We start from the raw sequence: 27,584 nt of genomic DNA, 5'->3' as shown, positions 1-27,584 counted from the left end.
GAAGGGGTCTGCAAGCATTAGTAGATGTATTCACATACACACATAACATAAGCGATGAAGACAGGATGTTTTTTAATATTTCAATTGGTTTTTTTATACTAACGCTTCACATCAGAGGGCATTTAGGGATCATAACGCTTAACGGGGAGTTTTGTCTCGGAATTTAATACCTGCAATTGCAAAACCACTTTATCTGCCAAGTAAATTGTATAGATTGTGAATACATGGGAAAAAGAAAGTTTACACTTGATAACTGGATTTGAAATTTCAAATCCCATGTTCCTTGAGACGTCATCGGTTGTAAGATATTCTTTGATGTGATGCAATGATATCGCCTATTGAATAACCATTTCTCTTTTGTTTCATTTTAGCCACCATCCAACATGGTGTATACTTTCTTTGGCCCGGCCGTTTAGTTACCCTATCTTATACCCGTGACGATCCGGGGTAGAATTGGTCTTCAGCAACCCATGCATGCCGAAAAAGGCGACTATGCTTGTCGTAAGAAGCGACTAACGGGATCGGTTGGCCAGGCTCACTGACTTGTTTGATGCATGTCATTGTATTCCAATTGCGTGGATCGATGCTCATGACGTCAATCACTGGATTGTCTGGCCCAGACTCGATTATTCACAGACCGCCGTCATATAGCTGGAATATTGCTGAGTGCGGCGTTAAACAACAAACAAACAAACAAACAAACAAACAAAAGTTATCTTCACAGAATGTCTCATTCAGCCACGGCACTAATTTAAACGTCCAGGTACCAGAATGGTTTCCCGTTAACTTAATCGAAAATAGTTCTAAAGATAATAAAATTACACAGATGTGTTGAATATTCAAAGACCCAATTACAAGTGCCATGCGAAAAATGTATCCTTGATCTCCCCTTTAACATAAGACTAATTAAAATTAATTAAATTAAATTAAATTAAATTAAAGACTATGAAGAACAACTACCACTTACATGTGGCACGAACACAATGGAGTAATTGACAGACATACACTATTTTGTGTATTGTCATGTGTGTGTTGCTCTCTCTGAACAATACACATTGATCTGATCTACACACAAGTGAGTCTATTTACACATGCGTGATAAGTATCGATTACAAATCACGGACATATTTGTTGGTCTGTCGCAGTTTCCCATTCATTCCGCTTTTATCATGTTTAATTTCCACATGATGTACAGCGAGCTCGGCATCTGTTTGACTAGTACATCGGTCGGGCTTTTTTTCGATTGACGACAAACCACACTCCTTCTTAAGAGTGCATTTCGTTTGCTTGCACTCCAAAATCGCTTCTACTTTATGATCTTGTCAATGGAGGGTGTTGATCTTTTGTTCATTACTGAATAGGTTTATGTTTGAGAAATAACCTACGGATATATGTGCAAATATACAATTTCCATTGTCAACAAGTCTTCGTTATTAGAAGGCGGGCGTCATTGACGTCGAGACGTGTAGGTCAAATATTATTTTGTCGGATATTCGAATCAGGTCCTCAATATTATCATAATAATAAATTAAATGAATAACATATTTTATCTGGGTTGAACATATCGAACTATCGCAGACGAGACTTCCTAAAAGTTAAAGTTGCCTAGATTTTAAGGAAACGATGGATGCTGTTAACACGAATTTCTAGTATCATCGAATATGTCGACATAACCGTAGTTCGTGGATGGTGAGGTGAAATGAGGTAAACGTCGCATTCAAGATTCTTGCTCGGTATTAGTCCGGACAAGAACTATATATATTTATAGTGCTTGCTCACTGAGATGCCATGTTGCAGTTTAACATGGATACCCCATTCAGATTCAGTGAACTGACTCCAAGCCGAATGGTTCTTGGTTTTTTTCTCGCCTTAATGCTCAGCGCCAGCAAGGGTATCAACAAGTGCCATCTTTTAACGTCTTTTGGAATGACGCGGCCGGGGATTGAACAACCGACCCTCCGCTCTCCGGACGGAAGCTCCTCTATTCACTACACCACGGAGGCGGCCCCGTCCAGAGTTCGAAACATGCGGAGTACCATAGTGTATAAAAGATTAACACGATAAGAAATTGGTAGGAATTAGTCTAAAGCAAACTATGCTTGTCGTCCGATGGGACTCGAAGGGTTGGTCTGGTTTGCTGACTTAGGAGCCATCGTGAGACGTGATCATGATGTCAATCACTGGTCTGTCGAGTCCAGACTCGATCACGTACAGACCGCCGTCATAAGGCATAATATTGCCAAGTGCGGCGTTAACGAACAAACACGCACGCCTATGAGGTTTATGCAGGGACCACAGCGTTGTGTAATCTTAAACAACACACCTGTGAGTGAGTGAGTTGGGTTTAACGCCGCTTTTAATAGCATTCCAGTTATATCACGGCGTGTCAGCTTAATGTGGGAGGAAAGCTCGAAATGATGCAGGTCTTAGACGTTTACCACTTCGATGAAACCCACGAGCACGGGTATGGTGCTGACAAACCTAGAAACATAATCGGGGCGTATCGGGATTCGAACCCACCATCATAGGATTCTGGTGCGCCCAAGGGACGCAACTCTGCACAGCGAATCGCGGCGCCTCAGACGACGTGCCCCTACACCCGTGAAGATCCGGATAGAATAGTAACCCATGCTTTCCGTAAAATGGATAGATGCTCATGACATCAATCACTGGATTGCCGAGTCCATACTCAATTATTTACAAACCCCCGTCATATAGTTGGAATATTCCTGAGTGCGGCGTTAACAACAAACAAACATATTTAAACGACATATCGAGACAACGGAGTTCGAGATAACCGGATGAGCTGTGGATATGGAATTCAGAAGGTGGTATCTCACGTTTATAACATGCTTTAATAATCATGTTTAATTCGATCACCCAATTATAAGATCCAGTTCCGAAACATCGATCTTAACTGGCTTTAACTTCAAGGCCATTGTACACTGTATATATATGTTCACTATTTACCCAATATTCATGTTGGTAAAACTATACGAAGACACACACGAATGCAGCCCAGCAAGTCGATAACAAAGCGGTTCAACACAATGTTTTGTATACATGCACATCCAAGTTTCTCAAACTTGCGACACGCCTTGACATAACTGCAAACCAAACTCACCGACTCCGATATACTCCTATTCAAATCCATTGAATTTAGACCAAAATTAAGTGCGAAAAAACACAGGTCTCGTCCACAGATTGTAACCCCCAACACCAACCCCCCCCCCCCCCCCCCCTATAGTGTGTACAGAATTTTGGCAGGCTATAACACCAGCCCTAAATCTGCCCCCAGTGTTGGGATTTAAACCTATCCGCCAGCCCGACCCGACCCCCCACCAGAGGAGAAACGTTCGGTATGTGCCATCACCGCATTGCGACGTGCGTAGCATTTTCAGTGTGTTTGTAATGTAATGGAAAGAGCAGAGGGGCAATAACAGATCCCTGCCTTCGGTGGGGAGCCCAAACAAACTCACTTTCAAAATGCCAGGTATTGTAATACTCACACAAATGGTTTCATTTAAAGGTTCAGAAATGGCTCAGAAGGTTTAGAATGTGAGAGTTAGATGTCCCATGAAAATACCAATCAAATAATTGATTTAATAAATTTAGCTTCATTAGTGTGAGCAACAGGCTAAGTTTTGGTTTTGGTTTGTTGTTTAACGCCGCACTCAGCAATATTCCATCTATATGACGGCGGTCTGTAAATAATCCGAGTCTGGACCAGACAATCCAGTGATTAATATCACGAGCACCGATCCATGCAATTGGGATCGATGACATGCATCAACCAAGTCAGCGAGCCTGACCACCAGATCCCGTTAGTCGCCTCTTACAAGTCTGAGTATGTACCTATGTTCTACCTTGTCTCTGGTTAAACGCATGAAGGTTTCGCCCTGATTATGTTTCAAGGTTTGTCTCGTGGGTTTCACCAAAGTGGTAAACGTCTGAGGCCTGCATCACTTCAGGCTTTCCTCCCACATTCGGCTGACATGCTATGATATAACTGGAATACTGTCCAAAGAGGCGTATAGCACCACTCACGAAACGCATTAAAACGCATTAAAACGCGCGGAACCCAGGAGAACAGTGTAGGTTTGATTTTGACGCAGCTTTGATATCACGTAATATCACAGTGTTAGCATAGTGTGTTGGGGAAACCTCAAGCAGCGCTGGTTGTCTGTTATCACAGGTCTGTGAATGATGCACACAATGAAGGGGCTAGAAGAAACTCATAAATCTTGTGAGACTATCCACAAGTAGGAATTTGACATCTGTAGATCTTGCTTCATAGTTGCGTAAGCTCCAAATGCATGTCGTCAATCCAAAGGACGGGTTCGATTCCCCACATGGGTAAAATGTGTGAAGCCCATTTCTGGTGAAAGTTCTAATTATTGCTAAAAGGCGGCGTAAAACCATACCCAATCGCAATGCCTTTCAAAATTAAAATAAAATAAAATTTATTTCAATTTTGATACTTTAACTTAGAGATACTCCTTATCATGACACACAGCCATGTACATGTACATGTAGGCCATCAGTGTCTTATCTCTCATCGTGAAGACTCGGACAAGTAGAATCTGTTTGTGACGATATCATCTGGGCACTTTCGGTTCCCATGATGTCGTGATTTGGGAGAAGTAGTTTTAACCCTTCAACGCCCTTGTGGTAAAAGAAAACCATTTTTGGCGATTTGTACAGATGTTGTTTCGCCAATTGAGTTTACGCGGTTTTGTGTTTTAGAAAAAAGAAAACCCCTCACAGTACGTCATTCAGTACGTTAGTAACAGGACGTCATTCACAGTGGTGGAAATTAAAATCCGATCATGGTGATTTGAACAGACATGAAACTACTTGTGGCCATTATCAGTCAAACCCAGTCCAGACGTTGATATAGACGGGTTTGTTTTATACAGATGCGTTTATTTGTCATTTCTGATAACAATAACATTGATATAACATTTCAGCATATGGTATCCCGATAAGCAGGGGTTGAACGTGTGGATACAGGTCATTCATTTCAGAGGAAGGTCACGAAAAGAAATTGAAAAAATGCGAACAAATGACCTATATAAAATGTGTGTAGAATCGCGCTCAATACATTGGAAGGACACCTTGCAAACGTGTTCTATTTGAACAAATAAATTGTTGAAAAATTGTCCGAAGTTATTGAAATAAGAAATATGTGATCCGGTTCACACACAAAGTCGTGAACTGGACATTCTTAGTGTTCTAAAAACAATGAGTTGTTGGTGAAAAAGATTTGTTTGGATCGTAAACAAATTGTGTTCGAAGCACTGAGTGAACAAATATTTTGTCTCGCACACAAATCAAAGCTCCATCCCAACATATTATTAAGTGGTGTGTCCCTCAGGAAAACTAAAACGCTGATATTCCACAACGTGAGAAAGGGTTTTTCATGCTTTCGCCAAGGGGTTAATTAACGTTATATCAGCATATAATTCTGAGATCAGAGGTCTGTTATGATCAGATCATTTTGGGCCGCTGCCATGAAAACGCTCTTGGTATTGTGAATTTCGAATGGGTCTGAGACATTGTTTGACATCAGATACAAGTTACGTTATGGTGGCACATACGACACATGTCTGGGAATACGACTGACAACGTTAACTTGTCAGTACTTTGTAAGACTAGAGGGTTCTACGCTGATAAAGGCGAATCTGAAGGATACAAGACTAAAAAATATTATGTCCGATGTAATTCACAATTTTAACTTATACCGTATGTTCTTTTGACTTGACTTTGCATGCGTTAATGATCTATACCGGTGGGACAGGATACGCTCACCATTTAGCGGATACCTGGTTCCGTGTGCTCAAATATATAATATCATATGCATGCGCGCGCTCACTTAGTATATAATACAGATTTAAATATATTGCATACCGACATGTTGTTTGTTTGTTGTTTAACGCCGCACTCGGCAATATTTCAGCTGTATGACGGCGGTCTGTAAATTATCGAGTCTGGACCAGACAAGCTAGTGATTAATATCATGAGCATCGATCCACGCGACTTGGATCGATGACATGCATCAACCAAGTCAGTGAGCCTGACCACCCGATCACGTTAGTCATCGTATCCCAATTGCGTGGATTGATGCTCATGATATCAATCACTGGATTTTGGTATGGACGGACGAGTAAATAGGAGTTCTTTATGAAATAAGTTTTGGTTTGAATCGAGAAACAAAAATAAAAACATCTCCCCGATATGTGTGGGCGGCCAAATGTTGGGCATTGTCGATGAAACAAGCTGGCATGATGCCAATATCGATGTATTTCACCTTCAGAAGCAGCAAATAATCCAAGGTAATCCTATCAAAACAGCAGGCATGGACTTACAACGACATAAGATTTCCTGGTTGACACGTAGGTTACACAAAGGACGCATCCGTGTCAATCAGGGCATCCCTGATCCGGTTGAGGAAGAGGCAGGCAAGCCTGAAGCGGGTGCAGTACACCTTGGTGTTTGTCCTGGGTGAATATCCATGTCAGTAAGAATAATTTCAGAATAGATATTCATACTGAAACAAATATTGATATTATTGATAGTGATATTTTGGGCTGTTAGTGATTTCTGGACCGAAAAATTCGTATTTCATGTTTTGATATTCTGTTTGTTGCTGCACGCCGCACAAAGCAATATTCCAGCTGTATGACGGCGGTCTGTATAAAATCGAGTCTGGACCAGACAATCCATGGATTGACATGAGCTTCGATCCACGACATGGGGATACGACGGTATGCATCAAACGAGTCATGACCATCGAATCCCGCTAGTCACCTCTTACAAGCATAGTCGCCTTTTATGGCAGTCAAGGGTTGAAGACCTATTCTACCCCGGATCTTATTACGTTTGAGCTGCAGCTTCCAGAACTTCAGATATTTTTTTGAGCAATTGAGCTTTTACTCCAAGGTTTTTATTGTAATTGGATTTAATTTATTACATTTTTCATTTGGTAACCAATATATTTTAACTCATCTATTCATCACTATTGTTTTTATTCCAAAATTAGTGAACATTTTAAGATTTCAAAATAAGATAAAATAATGTTTTAGATGTATATAAAAGGTTCAAATTATACTCGACTTGGACAGTAAATTAGCTCGTAATTGCGTTTATGGAATTAGCTGCAAAAGCTTCATTTGGGTATTTACTCATGCTGTTTTCATACATTAGAGTTTTTCATTTAATGCTTGCGTTTCTGTACATTTATTGAATGTAATTGGGTTTTGAATGTGTTTTGGGGGGTTATATTACGAAAATACGCAGGTTATCTGTAGCTCTAACTCAAAAGCCGTGACCAAACTATTCGTTTGTAGAGAAGAACAGGCATCCTGTACTTATCTAGACTGGACAATATTTCCATTATACTATAATATACTGGAGACCTTCGAAACGAATCTGGGCAATATTCCTGTATATGACCGAGGCATGTAAATCCCGTCTTGACCAGACAATCGGAGATTATATTATGAGCAATGATTCACGTCGTCGGAGTATTATTCCGTCTATGCATACCACTCAAACGAAGTTACAGAACATCAGATTCTTTCCTAATATAGGTAATCTCGTATGAAATAATCGCATGTTCTGTAACTGCGTTTGAGGAGTATATTAATCAAGTCTCCAAGTGTGAATACCGTATCAGATTCCGGAGTAGGATAGGTCTTCAGCAGCCCATGCTTGCCGTGAGAGGCGACCTGCTTGTTCAAAGAGGCGATTAAAGGGATCGGGTGGTCAGGCTCGCTGACTTGGTTGATGCATGTCATCGGATCCCAATTGCGTGGATCGAGGCTCATTTATTAATCACTGGATTGTCTGGTCCAGACTCGATTATTTACAGACCGCCGTCATATAGCTGATTGCGGCGTTAAACAACAAACCAAACGACTACCGTATCCTTTCAAGTTTGTTTGTCGTTAATCTCCGCATTCGGCAATTAAAGTGCCACTGCAACTATTAAGGTGTGAAATCCCATGTAAAGGTTATCCTATTACTGATCCAAGTGACCGCCGTGACATAGCTGGAATACTGCCGAGTGCGGCGTTAAACAACAAACAAACTGATTCAAGTGACCCGTGAAAATCCGGGGTAAAATGATATTAGGCAACACATGCTTGCCGTAAAAGGTGACTCTGCTTGCCGGAAAAGGCGACTAACGGGATCGGGTGGTTAGGCTCGCTGACTTGGTTGATGCATGTCATCGTATCCCAATTGCGTGGATCGATGCTCTTGATATCAATCACTGGATTGTCTGGTCCAGAATCGATTATATTTATATACCTCCGTCATACAGCTGGAATATTGCCGAGTGCGGCGTTAAACAAAAAGACTAACTGATCTAAGCAAAGGATGAATAAGCTTGGGATCTTGCGAGATTGAGTGGGAAGTAAGAACGAACAGTAATGAGTTTGCCAGGGTTTTAATTCAGATGGTGCTACGCCTTGACATTGTCTCTCGCTCTGACACGGAGTGGCCCCACACAGGTTGCAAGGGATATTGCAAATGACGTCACGACGAGTAATCCAAGGCCTAGTATCGCGGACCAGTAGATGGCACCATCTCTGATGCGACCATCCTCGACCATGAGCTGTATGACGTGACTTTCAATCATGTGGTTCACTGGTTCCGGCTTGGCGAGGTCGAAGAGTTCCGATTCCACAAACATGTTGCCACCAGCCAGCATATCTGGATCTGCAAGTTATTTTAATAAGAGATGCTCAAACACCTAAAACCCGATTTTTTCATATCACTTAAGGACCCGTGAATATCCGGGTTAGAACCGATCGTCGTAAAAGGCGACTGACGGGATCGGGTGGTCCGACGCGTTGATGCATGTCATTGTATCCCAATTGCGTGGAACGATGCTGATGGTGTCAATCACCCGACTGTCGAACAGGCCGTGACATTGCTAGACTATTTCTGAATGCGGCGTTATACAACAAACAAATGAGATACTATAATTTGATTAACTATAGTAGCATGAAAGAATCGAGCGCTTTTTCAACTGCTTTTGAGTGGAACGTGTTTATATGAATTATGTGATAAGTTGGTTGCTAGAGGAGGTATTCTGTTTTTGAAGTTGCTGTACGAGGTAACGTCCAACTGCAAGGTGTTGGTGATTTTACCATAATGATTCCTTTCAAGTCGTTACCACTGAGGATCATTACGACTGCTAGTCGTGCGACGTAAGGACCGATATAAATTTAGATATTTTTAGAAGCCATGTTCTTAAGTTTGTGGACCAATGTGAATGTAGGCCAAACCAACCGAGACATACCTTGGTGAGGTTCTGAGCGACGTCTTCTCACGGATTTGCAAGAGTCCTGGAAAATAATTTTTCACATTTCACAATTGATGTTGTACGAATAAAAATAAGGTTATAAATATGCACAAATAGTGAAAATGTATGCGTCAAAGACTTAGTTAACTTTCTAGTTTTCAGTTATGGAGCATCGAGCGAGTATTGTTTTAAGCCGCTTTTAGCAATATTCAAGCAATATCACGGCAAGGGAACGCCAGCTATGCCACACACATTCAGTGAGAATTAACATTTAACGTCTCATCGGCATTATTTCAGACATATGGAGACTCGTACAGTGTACCCATGTGGGGGAATCGAAACCGGGTCTCCGGCGTGACGAACGAACGCTCTAACCACTGCCCAATTTAGAGCATTGATATAGGGAAACGTTGGTCAACTCCAGTCAACAACAGTCAAGTTAAATCAGCTGATTCAGAAACCATTGAGGGAAGGAAAAAAACAAAATGGCGATTGTGTGACGTCATTAACATAACTTGGTTGAAAGTTGCTGTCGAATCAGTCAACATGTAACTGAGCAAATCACTGGATTGTGTGATTGGGCGGTCAAAATGTACCAGTCATGTTAGACGAAATATTTGTACACAAGTGCCTGTCAAGAAACGAAATACTTACTCCATCACATTTGTTCGGGCATAAAGTAAAGTTGCATTGAAAATTCAAAGCTGTATCGTTCTCTATGCCGAAAGTCTCGAAGAATGGGCTCCGGGTAACAAGGCCGTCAGTGATGAAACCAGCATCCTTCGGAAAGACAATACCGTCCCCGCATCTGTGTAGGTTAAATTAATTTTCAAAAGGTAAACCGTTGAGGAAATCGGACATTTTGTTTTCAGCTTTTCGTCGAACTGTTGAGATCCGTAAATATTCATGACGTTTTGCAGCTTTATAGATATTTATGTCATAAAATTGCAACTATACACCTAAAAACTATTGAAGCACCTCCTGATGTTACGACGATATCTGTCCAACAAGGTATCTGTCCAACAAGGTATCTGTCCAACAAGGTATCTGTCCAACAAGGTATCTGTCCAACAAGGTATCTGTCCAACAAGGTATCTGTCCAACAAGGTATCTGTCCAACAAGGTATCTGTCCAACAAGGTACCTGTCCAACAAGGTATCTGTCGCGTCAAACCTGAGCCATGGTGGAGCGGGCGTGTTTGGTGTTTTGCGCCGCTTTTAGCAATATTCCAGCAAAATCACGGCGGGGGATACCAAACTTTACACTTTGAACTCATGTGGGGAATCGAACCCGGGTCTTCGGCGTGACGAGCGAACGCTTTAAACACTGGGGTACCCAACCGTCCCAGCTATGGTGGAGAAATTAATGTCTTGTGTAAGATGAGACTCTTGACTAATACAGAGAATGATGTGTATTATTGTCATGTGTGGACCTCGACGGTCCTCTACTTCACTTGTCTATCCTTTTTCGTACGAGTCAGCCGACACTATGGCCAAGTTGATGTCCAATGGCTCTATGTCATACCCGTGTCAAGTATGCCAATGACGTGGTAACGAATGCTTCTGACAGCCTCCTGTGTGTCATGGTTATATATGTGGACTAAACAAAAGAATATTTGCCAGTTTTATACCCATTCTTGCATCAATATAAAAGTGCTCCTGAAACTGAACGGTACGATTCTCTCCGTCCGGATGGCTGTTTGGGCGACAGTCAGTTAATGTCATGACCATACTCGAGTTTGACAGCCATTCCATGAATGAGTATCATAAACCTAGCATTTTCGTAAACGGGTATATCACTGTTGCGCCAGGGGGTGCTTAATTAGTTTCTAGCTGTATATGAAGACACAGATTCGATGCCTTGGTCATAACGTACCCTGCTCGGATGACTGCGTACCGCCGGCCAGACGAGTGACCAATGGCGTCACATTCCACCGGCTTCACGCCCTTCTCTCCGCTAGAACCTGTAAACATGCATGGGCAGAGGGTTGATATCATGGCAACCTGTGACAATCCGGGTTAGAATGGATGTTTAGCAATCCATGCTTGTCGAAACAGACGTCTAACGGAATCGGGTGGTCACGCTCGCTGACTTGGTTGATGCATGTCATCGTATCCCGATTGCGTGGATTGATGTCAATCACTGGATTGTCTGGTTCAGACCCCTTTTTTTCACAGACCGCCCTCACACATTGTAGTTATTTCGGGAAAGAAATAGGTTCCAAATATAATGTCGTAATACTTCGGCCTTAAAACACATGGGCTGCATTGATATACAAGTTTAGAATGAGATACGAGACAAGATTGCGAGAAGGAAAGTTTCTATAAAACACGTTAACATTTTAAGCGATATTTATAATATGATTTTGAAATAGATGGGCGTTTTTTAGACCAATGGGAAGAAAGTAAAATTAAACTTGTGAAAGAAAAGGTGATCCGTCGTATGGAACAATACTTTTTATGTGAAAAACAATACGTTATTACAGGCAGCTTCTGAAAAATTATAATCGCCTCGTCGCATTTTAGACCAAACCTATATTATGATACAGCATTGAATGAGTGAATATGGTTTTACACCGCTTTTAGCAATATTCCAGCAATATCACGGCGAGGGGATACCATAAATGGGCTCCACACATTGTACCCATGTGGGGAAACGAACCAAGGTCTTCGGCATGACGAACGAACACTTTAACCAGATGGCCATTCCAATGCTCCTTGATAAGTTTCCATGAGATCAGAAAGGAATGAGAAATGTTGCATCCCTTCGCCTATAAAATCAAAAGTGATTAGAAAGTCTGTCAACACTTTGTAAAGGGATAGAAATAGAAAGACTGACCGCTGGCGGTGCCCTTGAGCTGCACCTTCCTGCTGCGCCACACCTTCCGCCCTAGCATGTCCTTGCCCAGGACATCGGTCAGCTGCAGTGTCAGCTTGGACGTAGCCGCTGGACCGTGGTAGTTGGACAGGGCCGACGGCGCAATCAACCTGCCAGATTAAAATAGCTCCTAGAAATGTCCCCGAGGATGACCGTCGTGTAAAGGATCAAGTATGGTGAAATTAGCCGCCCTGTACAGATCCGGGTTAGAATTGGTCTTCAGAAACCATTGACTGTTATGAGAGGCGACTAACGGGATCGGGTGGTCATGTTAATGACTGGACTGTCCGGTTCAGACTCGATTATTTACATACCCCCGTCATATAGCTGGAATATTGCATTTTGACATGAATACCCAAAACAGACTGTCCTTTTATCCTCTTAATGCCGAGCAGAGAAGGGAAACGGCAAATACCTTTTTTAACGTCTTTTGGCATGACACGGTCGGGGTTCGACTTCGCGCTTTCCGGACAGACGCTCTATCCATAAGACCACGGAGGCGGTCATGGGGTTAAGTGGGTCCTGTGGTTCTCAACGGTTTAGGGGAATATTCATCTTCTCCCATTTATGTGGGGAACGGAAGATGCGGATGGGACCCCAATGCTAGACATTCACTTTGACTAGTGTGTTAGTGTGGGTGCGGTGCGGTGTGGGGGGGGGGGGGGGGGGGGGGGGTTTGGTGGTGTATACATGCGTGACTTACCCAGCCGTGATGAGACTGCCTTGAGTCTGGTTGCTGTTCTTGGAGTCGAATGTACAAGAAATCGTTCGTTCCTCCTCCGCTTGGTATACAAGGCTACCTTCCTCGCCATATGCCACTTTGACTTTTATGACATACACACGAACTTTGTCGCGTTTCTGCGAGGTAAGAAAAATAGTCATTTCGAAACAGAAAATGTTTCCCGATATTGCCAATATTTAGGTGTTTTATATACCTGCCACAATGCTGTTGCAAAACGCCAGTTAAGGGACCATAAACATGATCATTGTGTATGAAACTAAACGGAATGGCTCAACGGATAAACTCAATTGTACTTTTAATAATTTGAAAGAGGTGTCCCCATTCAAAACCGACAATCATTGGGTAGGGGGAGGAGGGCATGCGTTATCAGTTTAGTATATATCTTTATAATGTATTAAAAAACGGGTCAAACATTGTCTATACATTTCATCAATACCATTCCATTGGTGATAAGAGGGGAGACAGAACATTGTTCTCTTTGGTCTAACATTTCATACGTTGGGTCTTCGTGGACGACTCTTTATACGGACCTAGCGACAGCGTTGTAACATATACTTACATTGAACTGGCATTTGCCAGCGCCCCCCTTGCCGTACGTCACTTTAAGTAGGGCTGTGGCCTTGTCGATACGTTCGAAGGGCACCTTGGCTCCGCCGGCACATATTGCCGTTCCCTTGAAGTCGAGGTCGGAGACGATTTTGATTACAGCTTCGTCACTTTCGCTACTGCCACACTGGGGAGTTACTGACATCAGAAAGATGGACAATTTGGACAAAACCACAAAACAATATTCACAAATTATGAGAAGTTCCACCAAAAAATATTACTGTTTTCAGGAAGTTGTAATATTTAATTGGTCTTCAGCAACCAATGATTGTCACAAAAGCCGACTATGCTTGTCGTTGGCTGATGCATGCCATCGTATCCCATTTGCGTAGATCGATCCTCATGTCAATCACTGTATCGCCTGGTCCAGACTCGATTATTAACGGACCACCGTCATACAGATTGAAGATTGCAGAGTACGGCGTTAAACAACCAATAAAACAAAACAAATCCTTGCACAAGACGAGTAGATTATCTGTAACTTACTACATTTGAGGAAGCATACCTTTCAATAAATAGCCTTTTGGGAATGCGGCAAGGGACTTGCCCTGAAATAGATATTGAAATGGTAACATTACTTGACGAGAAACTGGACCATCGATTATAACAAGGCGACGTAAAGAATGTGTTTTTCGCAAAGTCTATTTTACACCAAAGTAATTTTACCCCTCCATGTAAAGAAAACAATGCACGCTGACGTTTATACTCAATACTACGTGAGCAATATTATCAAGGTGCCTTCGATATAAACGACAGAATAGACGGGCATTTGAGGAAGTGCTTTCCACAATTGTCTATTGTCAAAACAACTTTAACCGCCTGGACAAGGCTTCACGATATCGTTTTAGGTAGCATATGACTGTCCAAGGTCTCCGTGCGCAGCTTTCAGATGAAGAAGAAGACACTCACCACCACGATCGCAGCTAGGAGGGTGCAGATCAAATACATCTGAAAGAAACAATCGGTTCAAAAAATAAATCCGCCCATTTACAAATAATCTCCCCAAACAGTCATTTTCAAGTCGGCGCGACGACCACTCACCTCAACCAGGTACCGGCGAACAGGCGATTGTGTCCCACTGTACGCCTCGTGAAAGTCTCGGGATGAAGATGCACGTGCGCCTCGTGAACTGCGTGCAGGGAGATCGACCGTGTGTTCACGATGTTTGTGCTGAAAGCGTCTGTCTGGAGAGCGAGAGGTTGGTGGTTCGATTCCCTGGCCGCGTCATACCAAAAAGCATTAAACGATGGTACTTGTTGTCACCGTGGTTGACCCTCGACATTAAGGGGCTAAACCAAGGACTGGAGGAGTCGGAGTCAGTACACTGTGTATGAGTTGGGTGTCCGTGTTAAACTGCGGTTTGTTGTCTCAGTGAGCTTGCACTGTTGTTATTCGTTGTTTAACGCCGCACTCAGCAATATTCCAGCTATATAACGGCGGTCTGTAAATAATCGAGTCGGGACCAGACAATATAGTGATTGATATCATCGATCTAATTGGTATACGATGACATGCATCAACCAAGTCAGCAAGCCTGACCACCCATGTTAGTCGCCTCTCAGGACAAGCATGGTCGCCTTTTACGGCAAGTATGGGTTTCTGAAGATATGTTTGAACCCGGATCTTCACGGGTCGAGCTAGCACTGTAAAACCGGCTTTGAAAGTGCAGTGACCTTTAAGGCGACCTTTTAGCCCATTTCACATCTGCCCTCCCTGAGATCTCGAGTTGAACAGCATTTCAGTTGTGCGTGTATGTGTGGTTGTTGAGTTTGGGAAACGCAATAGAGGCGTTTAAGACTTGCACGCTATCCACGAGTGAGGGTAGGGTCCCGGCGTGTATATGTTTGATTTCAGATTTGAATGTGAGACGAGGTGTTGAAAATATTTGAAATGCATTGCAGGTCTTATGTTGGGAGTTTAGTTACAGTGAGTGAGTGAGTGAGTTGGGTTTAGCGCCGCTTTTAACAGTATTCCAGTTATATCACGGCGTGTCAGCTTAATGTGGGAGGAAAACCCGAAGTAATGCAGGTCTTAGACGTTTACCACTTCGGTGAAACCAACGCGCACGGGTATGGTGCTGACAAACCTAGAAACATAATTTGGGGCGAACCGGGATTCGAACCCACAATCATAGGTTTCTGGCGTGCCCAAGGGACGCAACTCTGCACACTCTCCCCAGTGCCCCCAGTTTAGTTACAGTGTAACAGAAGACTAACCTACATTTTTCAAATGTCGTTAGCCATTATTCAGAATATTCTTAAAGATCTGCTTATGCTACAGATCACATCTCAACCTCGACTGTTGTGTTAGTGTGTCTCCGTACGCGGGCCGTGAAATGATGCTAATACTGTCACTCGTGCCCGAGTTGTGGTTGTGTGTTGTTGTACAATGTTGGGGCTACGTTCATTCGCCATGCACTAAGATAGATTTGTGAAGTTGGGTGTTGACAATACGGAGCCTTATCAACTGGGCCACCCAACCACCCCTCAGTGAGTGAGCCTGGTTTAATGCCGCTTTTAACAATATTCCAGTTATAGTGTCAGCGTGTTAGCTTGATGTGGAATCAAAGCCCGAAGTGATACAGGTCTTAGACGTTTACGACTTTTGGGAAACCCACGTGCACGGGTATGGTGCTGACCAACCTAGGAACATTATGTGCGCGAATCGGGATTCGAACCCACAATCATAGGTTGCTTGCGTCCCCTAGGGACGCAACAGCGAATTGCCGCGCCTTAGATGAGTGGGCCGCCCGTGCCCACAACCACCCATGAAACGTTAATGTGGATTCTGGTGCGTTCATGAAGATAACCTCAACAGTATTGACCGAGTTCAATGCCATGTGTCGTAAAGGAAGCGCACTCTCTTACTCGTTGAAAAAATAAATGTTTTTGTAGAGCGATCGGTTTGAGTTGAAATATTGGGAATCGATACAGCTTGATATCACCGCCCTTCTTACCAGAAGACTTTATAACTGACGTTTGATCTAGACGGGTCATTGTGAATCTGAACTATCGACTCGTAATAAAATCAGACTGTCTTTGCAGTCAGTACATCTTTGATATTTTTATCGGCATTTTCTTATAACCATATACCGTGTTTAAATTGAATTTCGATATCATGGCGAAATTCATAATATCTCCTTCGTCACCGTGACAGTCAATGGACGTATTCGGAGCCTTCTAAAACCCTTCTGCTTAATTAATCATCAAACATCAACGGTAGTATAAGGAGACGTGTACTTGTTTTAAATATTATTTCTATCCCATTGTGTTCTCAGCACGTTTGCTGTGGGCCCTGTTTCACAAAGCGAGTTTAGTGTTACGAGTACCGTAACTCAAAGTCCTTAACATGGATAGTCATAGCGCAAATGGGCTCTGGGTCCGTCCCACAATCGATCTTAGCGCAAAGACGATCGTAATTCCCATACACTGTACTTTAATATGACTTACGGCAGTCGTAGCGCTAAGTTCGCTTTGTGCAACTGGGCCCTACTTCGGGTAGGACCCAGGTTCGATTCCCGACATGGGTACAATGTGTGAAGCCCATTTCCCGCCGTGATATTGCTGGAATATTGCTAAAAGCGGGGTTAAATCAACTTCACTCACACACTCCAACTGCATAGCGAATAGGTAACACCGTGCTTAATCGGTTGCGTTCAACCATGGGGTGCGCGAGGCAGAATGGGTCCCCTTTATGCCATGCGTATCGTTTAAGACGACTGAGGAGAAAGCGAGTGTGTTTTAGGCTGCTTTAAACAGTATTTCAGTTCTCTCACGGCGTGTCCCCCGATTATATTTCTAGGTTTGTCAGCACCATACCCGTGCTCGTGGGTTTCACCGAAGTGGTAAACGTCTGAGACCTGCATCACTTCGGGCTTTCCTCCCACATTAAGCTGACACGCCGTGATATAACTGGAATACTGTTAAAAGCGGCGTTAAACCCCTCACTCACTCACGGCGTGTCAGCGTTATGTGCAAGGAACGCGAAATTCTTTGATATTTTCCACTTTGCTGAAAAACATGATCACGGTTTTGATGCTGATAAACCAATATTTATGAAAAGGGAAAACCAGTGGATATGAACCCAGGATTAGCGGTCCCTACAACAGCTAAGGGACGCAACTTTACGCAGTGAATATACGTCCAAGGGAACCAACGTGAGTATCAGATGGACACGCCACCTGCCTGATTATTTGTTTGTTTGTTAAACGCCGCACTCACCAATCGATTCTGGATCATACAATCCAGTGATTGATATAATGAGCATCGATCCACATCATTGAGATACGATGGCATGCATCAACCAAGTCAGCGATCCTGACCACCCGATCCCATTAGTCGCCTCTTCCGACAAGTATGGGTTGTGGAAGACCTGTTCTAACCCGGATCTTCACGGGTTCCTGACTGATAGTGCTGGCTTGCGTTCGATTACAATGCCCTGGACGAGCTATATGAACCTGTGTTGACCAGTGTCAACACATGTAAACTCATTTACATAATAGTTTGGTTGATCCATGTTGCCTATGTTTACTTAACCCTTAGACTGCCGCGCTCAGATGAACAGCCTCCACGTGGTGTTTTCGTTAAAGCTAATTGGTTTCATTTATTCTTTCAATCATGGATAACAACATTTAATGAATATAAGTTTGTTTGTTGTTTAACGCCGCACTCAGCAATATTCAAGCTATGTGACGGCTGTCTGTAAATAATCGAGTCTAGACCAGACAGTCCAGTGATTGAAATCGTGAGCATCAATCTACGCAATTGGGATACGATGATACGAACTTGGTATTAATTGTATGTATTTGGATAGCCGTCGAGGAAATTTAACTTTCGATTGTGGATATATATACTTTAAAATTAATGCAAATTCGATTATGATTGTGCATCTATGATGTTCTACGCGTTATTTAGAGCTTTCTTGTTGATTTATATGCAAATGGAAAAAAGGGATAATGACAGATTTGCCAAGCAATGAACGGTGGTTTACTGCTCAGTTGTTTTATAGCACTCATGTTAAGTATTATACGACTCAATAATTGCTAAGAACACCGCCATTGACTAAATACTACTTTGGCCCTTAGCAAATATTGAGTAGTATATGATAAAAGGTTGCAATTTATGCAATTATTCTTAACAAAAACGTTAGGGTCATGAATAATTTTGCGGATATGTTTGTGAAATTGTGTACTCAGTCTTCTCTCCAAAAAAACGTCCCCCAAAATATTCATAGTCTCGAACTTTTTGGTCAGTATATTTGGGTACCACCCTGATCTGCTCTTGATGAACACTGTTTAACTCATGTTGAATATAGTCAACCCTGGTTGCCAGAAATGTGAAAACATCGGTTGCTGCATGTCACTTCAATGTTGATAATCGAACGCACGTAGTCTGTCATCATACCTTGTCGGCTAGGGTCGTTCTCTGCCTTGTGTTATACCAAGAATCAATTATGTCAAGCCGACCCGTTACATTACGTCAGTGTAAAACAATAATCACCGATTCATGTCTTTCTCCCAGACCCAAGAGAATAAATAAAAGAAATGGAGTCCAACTCAAGTGTAGAATTATTGGACAAGCGCAGATCGCCTCAACTCTCATAAGTTAAGCATTATTCTGGGCTCCTTTTGCATTCATTTTATTTAGATACATATTTTCAAATAAGATAAGTTTATTACTGTGACTAATGTCAGTCTGCGATTCATGAAATTTCGCGAATTTCTGTATTTGATTTACAGTCACCAATGATTCAGCTACTTTACGGTGACCTGTAAATGGGCAACACCACAGCAATAACTGATCACATATTGTCGGCGACCATTGGTGTGGGACGCTAAGATCAGACAAAGCATGACCACCCGATCCCCAATTTAGCCGCCTTTCACAAGAAGCATGACATTGTTGTTGAAATCCGCACTCAGTAATATTCCACCTTTATGACGGTAGTCTGTAAATAGAGTCTAGACAATCCAGTAATTGACATGATCATCGATCTTCGCCACTGACATACAATGACATGCATCAACTAAGTCAGCGAGCGTGACCACCCGATCCCATCAGTCGCCTCTTACAAGCATAGTCGCTTTTATTATATTTATTTTAGAGTCTGGAAGTCTGTCGTTTGCTTTTAAACTCCCCAATGTTTGTTTGTTTGTTGTTTAACGCCGCACTCAGCAATATTCCAGCTATATGACGGCGGTCTGTAAAATAATCGAGTCTGGACCAGACGATCCAGTGATTGACATAAGCATCGATCCACGCAAATGGGATCGATGACATACATCAACCAAGTCAGCGAGCCTGACCCCCCGATCCCGTCAGTCGCCTCACGACAAGCATAGTCGCCTTTTACGGCAAGTATGGGTTGCTGAAGACCTATTCTACCCCGGAAACTCCCCAATGTACACAGAATGAGTGAGATCTGTTTTATGCCGCAATGCATTGTTTGTTACAGCATGGTAATCAGCTTGATGTGGTTTCATTTGACGTTGACCTATTGGTGAAACCTATGAGCACGTGTATGGTGCTGACAAACCTGAAAACAAGCTGCGCGAACAGGGATTTGGAGGCGGATAATAGGTTTCAGGCATGGTTGGTTGGGTTGTTTATTGACATCAGCATCGATCTACTCAACTCGGATACGATTACGTGCATCAAGCTAAGTCACCGAGCCTGACCGCCCGATCCCGTTTGTCACCTCTTACGACATGCACAGTCGCCTTTTACGGCAAGCATGGGTTGCTGAAGACCTACTCTATCTCGGATCTTCACGGAAAGCTCTGTAAAAAAAATATTTTCTCGATTGAGGCACTGAATGGGGCCACTTCACTTGTGGACAATGAACAAACTGAGATAGGGCAAGTGCAGGTTTTATTTGCGGACTGAGCTGATGTTACATATGTTGCACAAACCAACACAGCAATGTCATCATCGTGAGAAAGGCCAACACAACAAATATGACAATAGCAATACTTGTGTATGTGAGTATACTCGTAAATGCCCTATGGTCTTTACTTTCCACTCCGTCATTGTTTGTGTGCTTTTTAACTCCTACCAAAATTTCTGACACTGTTCGCAGTTTGGGTTCAATGGAGTTGGGGCTTGGCTCCATGGCTTTGATGTTGACATCCACAAAGGCTTTTTTGGTTGCACTTGGCTGGACTTTGTCAGAATCCTCGAAGGAAGCACTTCTTGGTGGAGGGACGGGTCGAACCTTTCCTTGTACACGCTGTGGGACGGCGGCTAGTAATATATGACTCAAAAGTATGGTCATTGGGTGTTGTTTTAGTATACTTGAAAGCGCAGACTTTTTGGGAGCAGTGATCTCGCGTGCAGAACCATCCGACTTAAGATCCACATCAATTCTAGCCCCGACTTTGCCGTACACGGTAAACGGTGGTGTGTTCTGGGCGGTGTCTTCCTCTGGTTCTTTCGTATGGATAGTACTTTGCCAGTCATCTTCTGATTGCCTAATGGCATTATTTGGTTGCTCCTCGCCGTCATACATTTGGTCCTCGGGATCGTCATACATTTGGTCATCGGGATTGACGTCATACATTTGGTCATCGGGATTGACGTCATACATTTGGTCATCGGGATTGACGTCATACATTTGGTCATCGGGATTGAAGTCATACATTTGGTCATCGGGATTGACGTCATACCGATTGTCTTCGGTATCATACCGTTGGTCTTTGGGTTCGACGTTGATTTTTGACGTGTCACCGACGACAAATGTCTTATCGAGAGAGGCTGAACTTCGGTCTTTGGGATTTACATCGTGCCATTGGGCCTTAGGTTGAACGTTGATATAAAACGAGTCACCGGCGACAAGTGTCTCATCAAGGGAGGCTGAACTTCCGTCCTTGGGACTAGCATACTTTTGGTCATTGGGATCTACGTCCTGCCTTTGGTCCTTGAGTCTGATGTCATATCTTTGGTCCTTGGGTTCCACTTTGATATAAAACGAGTCACCGGCGACAAGTGTCTCATCAAGGGAGGCTGAACTTCTGTCTTTGGGACTAGCATACTTTTGGTCATTGGGATCTACGTCCTGCCTTTGGTCCTCGAGTCTGACGTCATATCTTTGGTCCTTGGGTTCCACGTTGATATATGGGGTGTCACCGGCGACAAGTGTCTCGTCAAGGGAGGCCGACCTTCCGTCATTGGGGCGGACATACCTTTGGTCCTTGGACTTGACGTCATACGGATGCTCCTTAAGGTTGATATCGTGCCGAGGATCGATGGGTTTCGGGTCATTGGGATCTACGTCATGCCTTTGGTCCTTGGGGTCGACATCGTGCAGAAGATCCAAGGGTTTCGAGTCCTTCGGATGTAGGTCCTGCATTTGGTCCTTGAGGTCGACATTGTGCAGAAGATCCAAGGGTTTCGAGTCCTTGGGATGAAGGTCCTGCATTTGGTCCTTGAGGTCGACATTGTGCAGAAGATCCACGGGTTTCGGGTCCTTGAGATCTACATCATGCCGTTGTTCCTTGGGAACTAGGTCCTCCATTTGGTCCTTGAGGTGGACGTCGTGCCGAAGATCCATTGGTTTCGGGTCCTTTGGATACACTTCATACTTTTGGTCATTGGGATTTAGGTCCTGCATTTGGTCCTTGAGGTCGACATCGTGTCGAAGATCCATTGGTTTGGGGTCCTTGGGTTTAACGTCATACCTCGGGTCCTTGGGTTTAACGTCATACCTCGGGTCCTTGGGTTTAACGTCATACCTCGGGTTCTTGGGATCTACGTCATACCTTTGGCCATTTGGATTTAATTCATTCCGTTGGTCCGTGTTGAGGACACCATCTGAAATTTATAGGGCCAAATAAAATACATCAGAGTGAGTGAGTTGTTTTTCGCCATCGCATCCACGATTATTGCACTTATATAGCGACATGCATGCACGTGTATGTGTGTGACTGCTTGTACTAGTCCGGATTGATGCCGATTTATAGTGCTAGCCCCCTGAGATACCATGACGCAGTTTAACGTGAATACCCTACTCATACCCAGTATACGGACTCCGAGCCGACCAGCCATTGTTTTAGCCCCTTAATGTCGGGCGCCAGACAGGGTAACAAGTACCAGTCTTTTGGTATGGCGCGGCCGGGGATCGGAACCCCGGACCTTCCGCTCTCCAGGACGGGGTATTACGGCAACATCACGGCGGACACCAGAAATGGGCTTCAAACCTTGTACACACCTTCGAACCTTGTCGGGTGGTCAGGTTCGCTGACTTGGTTGATGCATGTCATGGTATCCCTATTGCGTGGATCCATGCTCATGATGACATCACTGGATTGTCTGGTCCAGACTCGATTATTTAAAAAACACCGTCATGCAGCTGGAATATTGCTGAGTACGGCGTTAAACAAACAAACAATATATAGTTACGGAGCCCTAGAATTAACGATTGGTGGTTTTCCCCTGTGCATGTTCACAGAGTTCTGCTCACCAATAACCGCAAGATGTCCGGAAGGTTATTTACTTGCTAAATGGGTTTGTGTCGACTTACCCAACTGTCCATTTTCAACTGGCATGCCGGACACGGCAACCTGAAGAATTAAGAGAATGAATGTTGTTCAACGCCGCAGTATTTAGTTTACTATGGACTGTAAATAGTCTGGATCAGAAGCCAGTGAAATCAGTTTTATTAATCCTAAGCACATTTTTGCAAAAGATTCAGCATGTACAGTAATTCGAGGTTTTTTTTGGTTAATCCTAAGACATTTGTTATCAAGCATTTTCGGGAAAATTTAAATCTAAAGAATTCCAGTCCCAGATATCAAATGGTCGGCCCGTTGCTGGAGAGGCGAGATGCGTTTAGCGTCGCGTTCAAAATGTTTGCACATATTTAGCGATGCTTACGCACACGTGCGTGCATGCGTGCGTGCGTGCATTAGTGCTCATCCACTGAGACACCATCCCACAGTTTAACATTGATACCCCACTCACATACATTCCGGCTGAGCCTACCAGTCCTTGCTTCTTCCCCTTGTTGGAATGACGCGGTCGGGAATCGAACCACCGACCTTTCGCTCTCCGGGAGTGAGTGAGTATGGTTTTACGCTGCTTTTAGCAATATTCCAACAATATAACGCCCAGGGACACCAGAAATGGGCTTCACACATTGTACCCATGTCGGGAATCGAACCCGGATCCGCGGCGTGACGAGCGAACGCTTTAACCGTCAGGCTACCCGACCAACCCCCGCTTCCCGGGAAGAAACTATCTACTAGACCACGGAGTCGGTCAAGCCCTTTCTAAGCATCTCCCCGGACTCAACACAGTCTGTGGAGGATACATGTGTGTAGACAGTACCTACATGAGTGAACAGTGACATCGGGTTATGTCACAGCCACCAACACAAAGCTCACCTTGTTCTGCATGTTTATTGTTTAACACCGCAGTAGGCAATGTTTAAGCTATATGACGGCGGTAAATAATCGAGTCTGGACCAGACAAGCCAGTGACTGACGTGAGGAACGATCTACGCAATTGGGATACGTTGACATGCACCAACCAAGTCAGTGAGTCACCTCCTACGACAGGCAAGCGCTTCTTATGACAAGCATAGTCGCTGAGCTCACCGTGTAGGCTGCAGTAAAACATTTAGTCCATAATGGTGTACCGAACCATCCATTAATTAATATAGTCACGTGAATACGCCCACTACTTTCTTTCATAGCTCCTGAAGTGTCGATAAAACACTCCACGCGAAAATTCGTTTTATTATCAAACAATGAGCCTACAAAGTGGAAATTCGTGGATGGTATTTCGGTTTTATCCTGCAATTATCATGAACTTCAAACATACTGGACAGATAGGTTTTGTGCATTTGCACCAGGACAAGTTCAAGTTCTGCATTTCTGGTTTGAAAATCACTGCTCGGCATTTCATGGCTAAATGTCACTTGTCACCGATATTTTATAACCGTATCTCTGGCAGTTTCAATTTACGAAAAGTGACGGATCGTAATATTTACTATTTGGTTGGTTGGTTTGTTGTTTAACGCCGCACTCAGCAATATTCAAGCTATATGAAGGCGGTCTGGAAATAATCGAGTCTGGACCACACAATCCAGTGATTAATATCATGATCATCGATCCACGCAATTTGGATCGATGACATGCATCAACCAAGTCAGCGAGCCTGATCCCGTTAGTCGCCTTTTACGACAAGCATAGTCACCTTTTACGACAAGCATGGGTTGCTGAAGACCTATTCTACCCCGGATCTTCACGGGTCTAATATTTACGAGGACGCTTATCATGGGCCTAAATAAAATGTAATATTAACTTTAAACATTACTGGGTAAACAATTGTTGTCTCCTCAAAAAATGTATGTATCGAAACATCGACCCACGCGCATTATCTTTTCGACACTCACACATAACACCCTCACCTCAGACTAGTAAAATATCGTTATCTGAGCCTTCCTCTTCTACAATAGATCTCATTGGTGCAGACACGGGGAAATATGTTATTATTTGCCAATTGTGTGCTCCGTAACGAAATGCCCAATTCATTCATAAGCATACTTACGCCATAATAAGCAATATTCAAGCGATACACAGGTCGGAGGCAAACACTTCACCTATCGTACCAGTCGTCACTGAGTATATTTCAAGTGGTTACCCCCAATCGGCGTTTGTCCAAGCATTTGGGGGATTAATATATTCTTTCGCCCTCCCTCTCTCCAAAAAAAAATGAGAAAACGGAACGGAAATGTGATTTTGAAGAGATTCATTCTGTGACTTCTACAAGCCTAAACAAGAGATACGTTGAACGTGTGTTTGACAGTGAAACAGTTCAAACATTAATGCTGCCGGTTACGTCACTATCTCAAGCACGGCAGTCGTAAAGGCCAGTACTGTTTGTGTTTCCACCACTGGTCGGGACTGGACCTTTCTTGTTCATTGACACATGAAGACTGCGGGTGACCTTGTGGAATGGCAACCGATTCTTTCCAATGATCTTGGCGTAATTGCTGCAGATTACGTGGCCGTCTGATGGTTGACGTCATCTTCCCGAAGCAAGGGAATTGGCTGACTAAAGTCCAGTTAACGCCCTTGCCTCGGGAAAATGCGTAATACTATACAATAGGTTATCCCTGAGGCGGTCGGGTTGCCTAATGGTTAAAGCGTTCGTTCGTCACGCCGAAGACCCGGGCTCGATTCCCGACATGGGTACAATGTGTGAACCCCATTTCTGGTTTCCCCCGCCGTGATATTGCTGGAATATTGCTAAAAGCGTAACACAATACCCACTCACTCGGGTATCACACAGATGCTCAATTGTATTTAGATCCGGTAACCATGACAGTATGTATGTTTTTAACTCAGGAAAACGGTACTTTGGTTTGTTTTACGCCACACTCGGCAGTATTGCAGCTATATGACGGCGGTCTGTTAATAATCGAGTCTGGACCAGACAATGCAGTGATTGATATCATGAGCATCGATTCCGCCGCCAGGTTCTAAAAAAACTAGCGTGTTGTGCACTGCTGCCACCACCTCGGTACACAATTGTGCACGCCCTACTTACATAAAAACTCGTCGAAACGCTGACTGAAAAAATAACATATGCAAAACCTGTAGTGCTCTTAGTAAGAACTTATTTCAACTGAGTTGGGTATTGGTAATATGAAATGAAAGCGCTCACCAATCCAAAAATGGCAGCAAGGTAGATAAACCACGGAGCCATCCTGAAAAGATAAGTTTTAACATTTTCAGTAAACTAACAGTAAATAAACGTAACGAAACTACAATAAACTGGTCCAAATCCATTTTCGAAATGACATCAGGAAATAAAAATATTGTAGATCAATTTAAAATATCTGTCCGGTTGATGGACAAAGACGTGCGACCACTCACCTGCCACCTGCAACTGCACTGAGCGCTGTCTGTCACGTCACGTGCTTATTGGCGCATTATTTTCACGTGCATCACGTGGGTATTTGAGGGCGAGAATTAAAGGTGTAAGATCACATTTCAAATTAATTAATGTTTTTTTGTTGTCCATTTGATATGGGAAAATATTTTTTCCATCCTGTGCAAAGTTGTAAGAGATTATACTTTAACACGAAAATCATTCGTAGAAATAGTTCGGGAATATTCGGTTTAAGGCCGATTTCAACAGGATTCCAGATACATCACATTGTATCAGTTTAGTAAGAAGGGAGTGGATCCCCAAGTGGCGCAGGTGTGCATGTACCAGTTTAGTGAAATGCACCATCATATGGTGTTGATAAACCGCTAATCAGGGATTCGAAACACGACCAGCGAATCTAGGCAGCTAGACAACTCAAGCATCTGTCACCCGTGGTTGCGAAATAAACCCACTTCCACAGTTCCGGAACGGTTAAGTGTTTAACCTTTACCACTTTTGTGAACCAACGAGGACGTTTACGGTGCTGACAAACCCGATAACATAATCAGCGCGAACCGAGATCCCAACACGCCCAAGGGACGCAACTCCGCACAGCGAATTGCGTCACCTAAGACGACTTGGCCACTCGTGCAGATGGGAAACTAAAGAGGTGGCAAATACTTTTTGATGTAGCCAGCAGTAACTGAATCTACCCATTATAACATACAGGCTGTTCGTTTGTTTGTTTGTTTGTTTGTTGTGTAACGCTTCACTAAGCAATCTTCCAGCTATATGACGGCGATCTGTAAATATTCGAGTCTACACCAGACAATACAGTGGCTGACCTCATGAGCATCGATCAACGCAATTGGGATCGATGACATGCATCAACCAAATCAACGAGCCTGACCACCCGATCCCTTAATCACCTTTTACAATAAGCATTTTAAGGTTGTTTCAGGGGCTAGAACACAGTAAGAACTTAACTATTGTAGGTGAAAGACATGGATACATTGTTGCTTGACAATTTGAAAAAGACCTTGCAAACATGCTTCCAATTTTGATTGGGTATTACGTTTTACGTTTTACTCAAGTAGTACCAATGTTTATTCAAGTTTGGTTTCAATCGTATTACGTCTTTCTGGGGAGTCCTCGTCCTTGAAATAAAATCACG

At 43.3% G+C, this 27,584-nt stretch overlaps 2 protein-coding genes across 2 annotated transcripts; both read right to left on the bottom strand.

Moving 5' to 3' along the window:
- Positions 1–8,467: 8,467 nt before the first annotated feature.
- Positions 8,468–14,486, bottom strand: LOC139444180 (vitelline envelope sperm lysin receptor-like). The gene is made up of 9 exons (XM_071225077.1): positions 14,448–14,486; positions 14,044–14,086; positions 13,492–13,676; positions 12,894–13,048; positions 12,152–12,300; positions 11,189–11,276; positions 9,968–10,121; positions 9,311–9,356; positions 8,468–8,724 (listed from the first exon to the last, which is right to left on the bottom strand). Exons 1-9 carry the CDS (start codon positions 14,484–14,486, stop codon positions 8,468–8,470), a joined length of 1,116 nt encoding a protein of 371 aa, XP_071081178.1.
- A 5,943-nt stretch (positions 14,487–20,429) lies between these two features.
- LOC139442271 (uncharacterized) lies at positions 20,430–26,245 on the bottom strand. The gene is made up of 5 exons (XM_071223057.1): positions 26,204–26,245; positions 23,055–23,094; positions 22,267–22,345; positions 21,941–22,212; positions 20,430–21,871 (listed from the first exon to the last, which is right to left on the bottom strand). Exons 1-5 carry the CDS (start codon positions 26,243–26,245, stop codon positions 20,430–20,432), a joined length of 1,875 nt encoding a protein of 624 aa, XP_071079158.1.
- Positions 26,246–27,584: the final 1,339 nt, after the last annotated feature.

Source organism: Haliotis cracherodii, unplaced genomic scaffold, assembly GCF_022045235.1.
Source record: "Haliotis cracherodii isolate W230 unplaced genomic scaffold, xgHalCrac1.p SCAF_5, whole genome shotgun sequence".
NCBI classification, from domain to species: Eukaryota; Metazoa; Mollusca; class Gastropoda; order Lepetellida; family Haliotidae; genus Haliotis; species Haliotis cracherodii.
The sequence above is the reverse complement of the archived record's forward strand: the minus strand, read 5'-3'. Positions and strand labels throughout refer to the sequence as shown.

Excerpts from the sequence above, each read along its gene's own strand:
- LOC139442271 (XM_071223057.1), bottom strand. The coding sequence starts at position 26,245 with ATGGCTCCGTGGTTTATCTACCTTGCTGCCATTTTTGGATTG. Across the intron at positions 23,095-26,203 it reads TTGCTGCCATTTTTGGATTG|GTTGCCGTGTCCGGCATGCC; the intron begins GTGAGCGCTTTC and ends TTAATTCTTCAG. Across the intron at positions 21,872-21,940 it reads GGACCAAATGCAGGACCTTC|ATCCGAAGGACTCGAAACCC; the intron begins ATCCCAAGGACT and ends TGCAGGACCTAC.
- LOC139444180 (XM_071225077.1), bottom strand. The coding sequence starts at position 14,486 with ATGTATTTGATCTGCACCCTCCTAGCTGCGATCGTGGTG. Across the intron at positions 11,277-12,151 it reads GCTCAAGGGCACCGCCAGCG|GTTCTAGCGGAGAGAAGGGC; the intron begins GTCAGTCTTTCT and ends GCATGTTTACAG. Across the intron at positions 8,725-9,310 it reads TCGCTCAGAACCTCACCAAG|ATCCAGATATGCTGGCTGGT; the intron begins GTATGTCTCGGT and ends AATAACTTGCAG.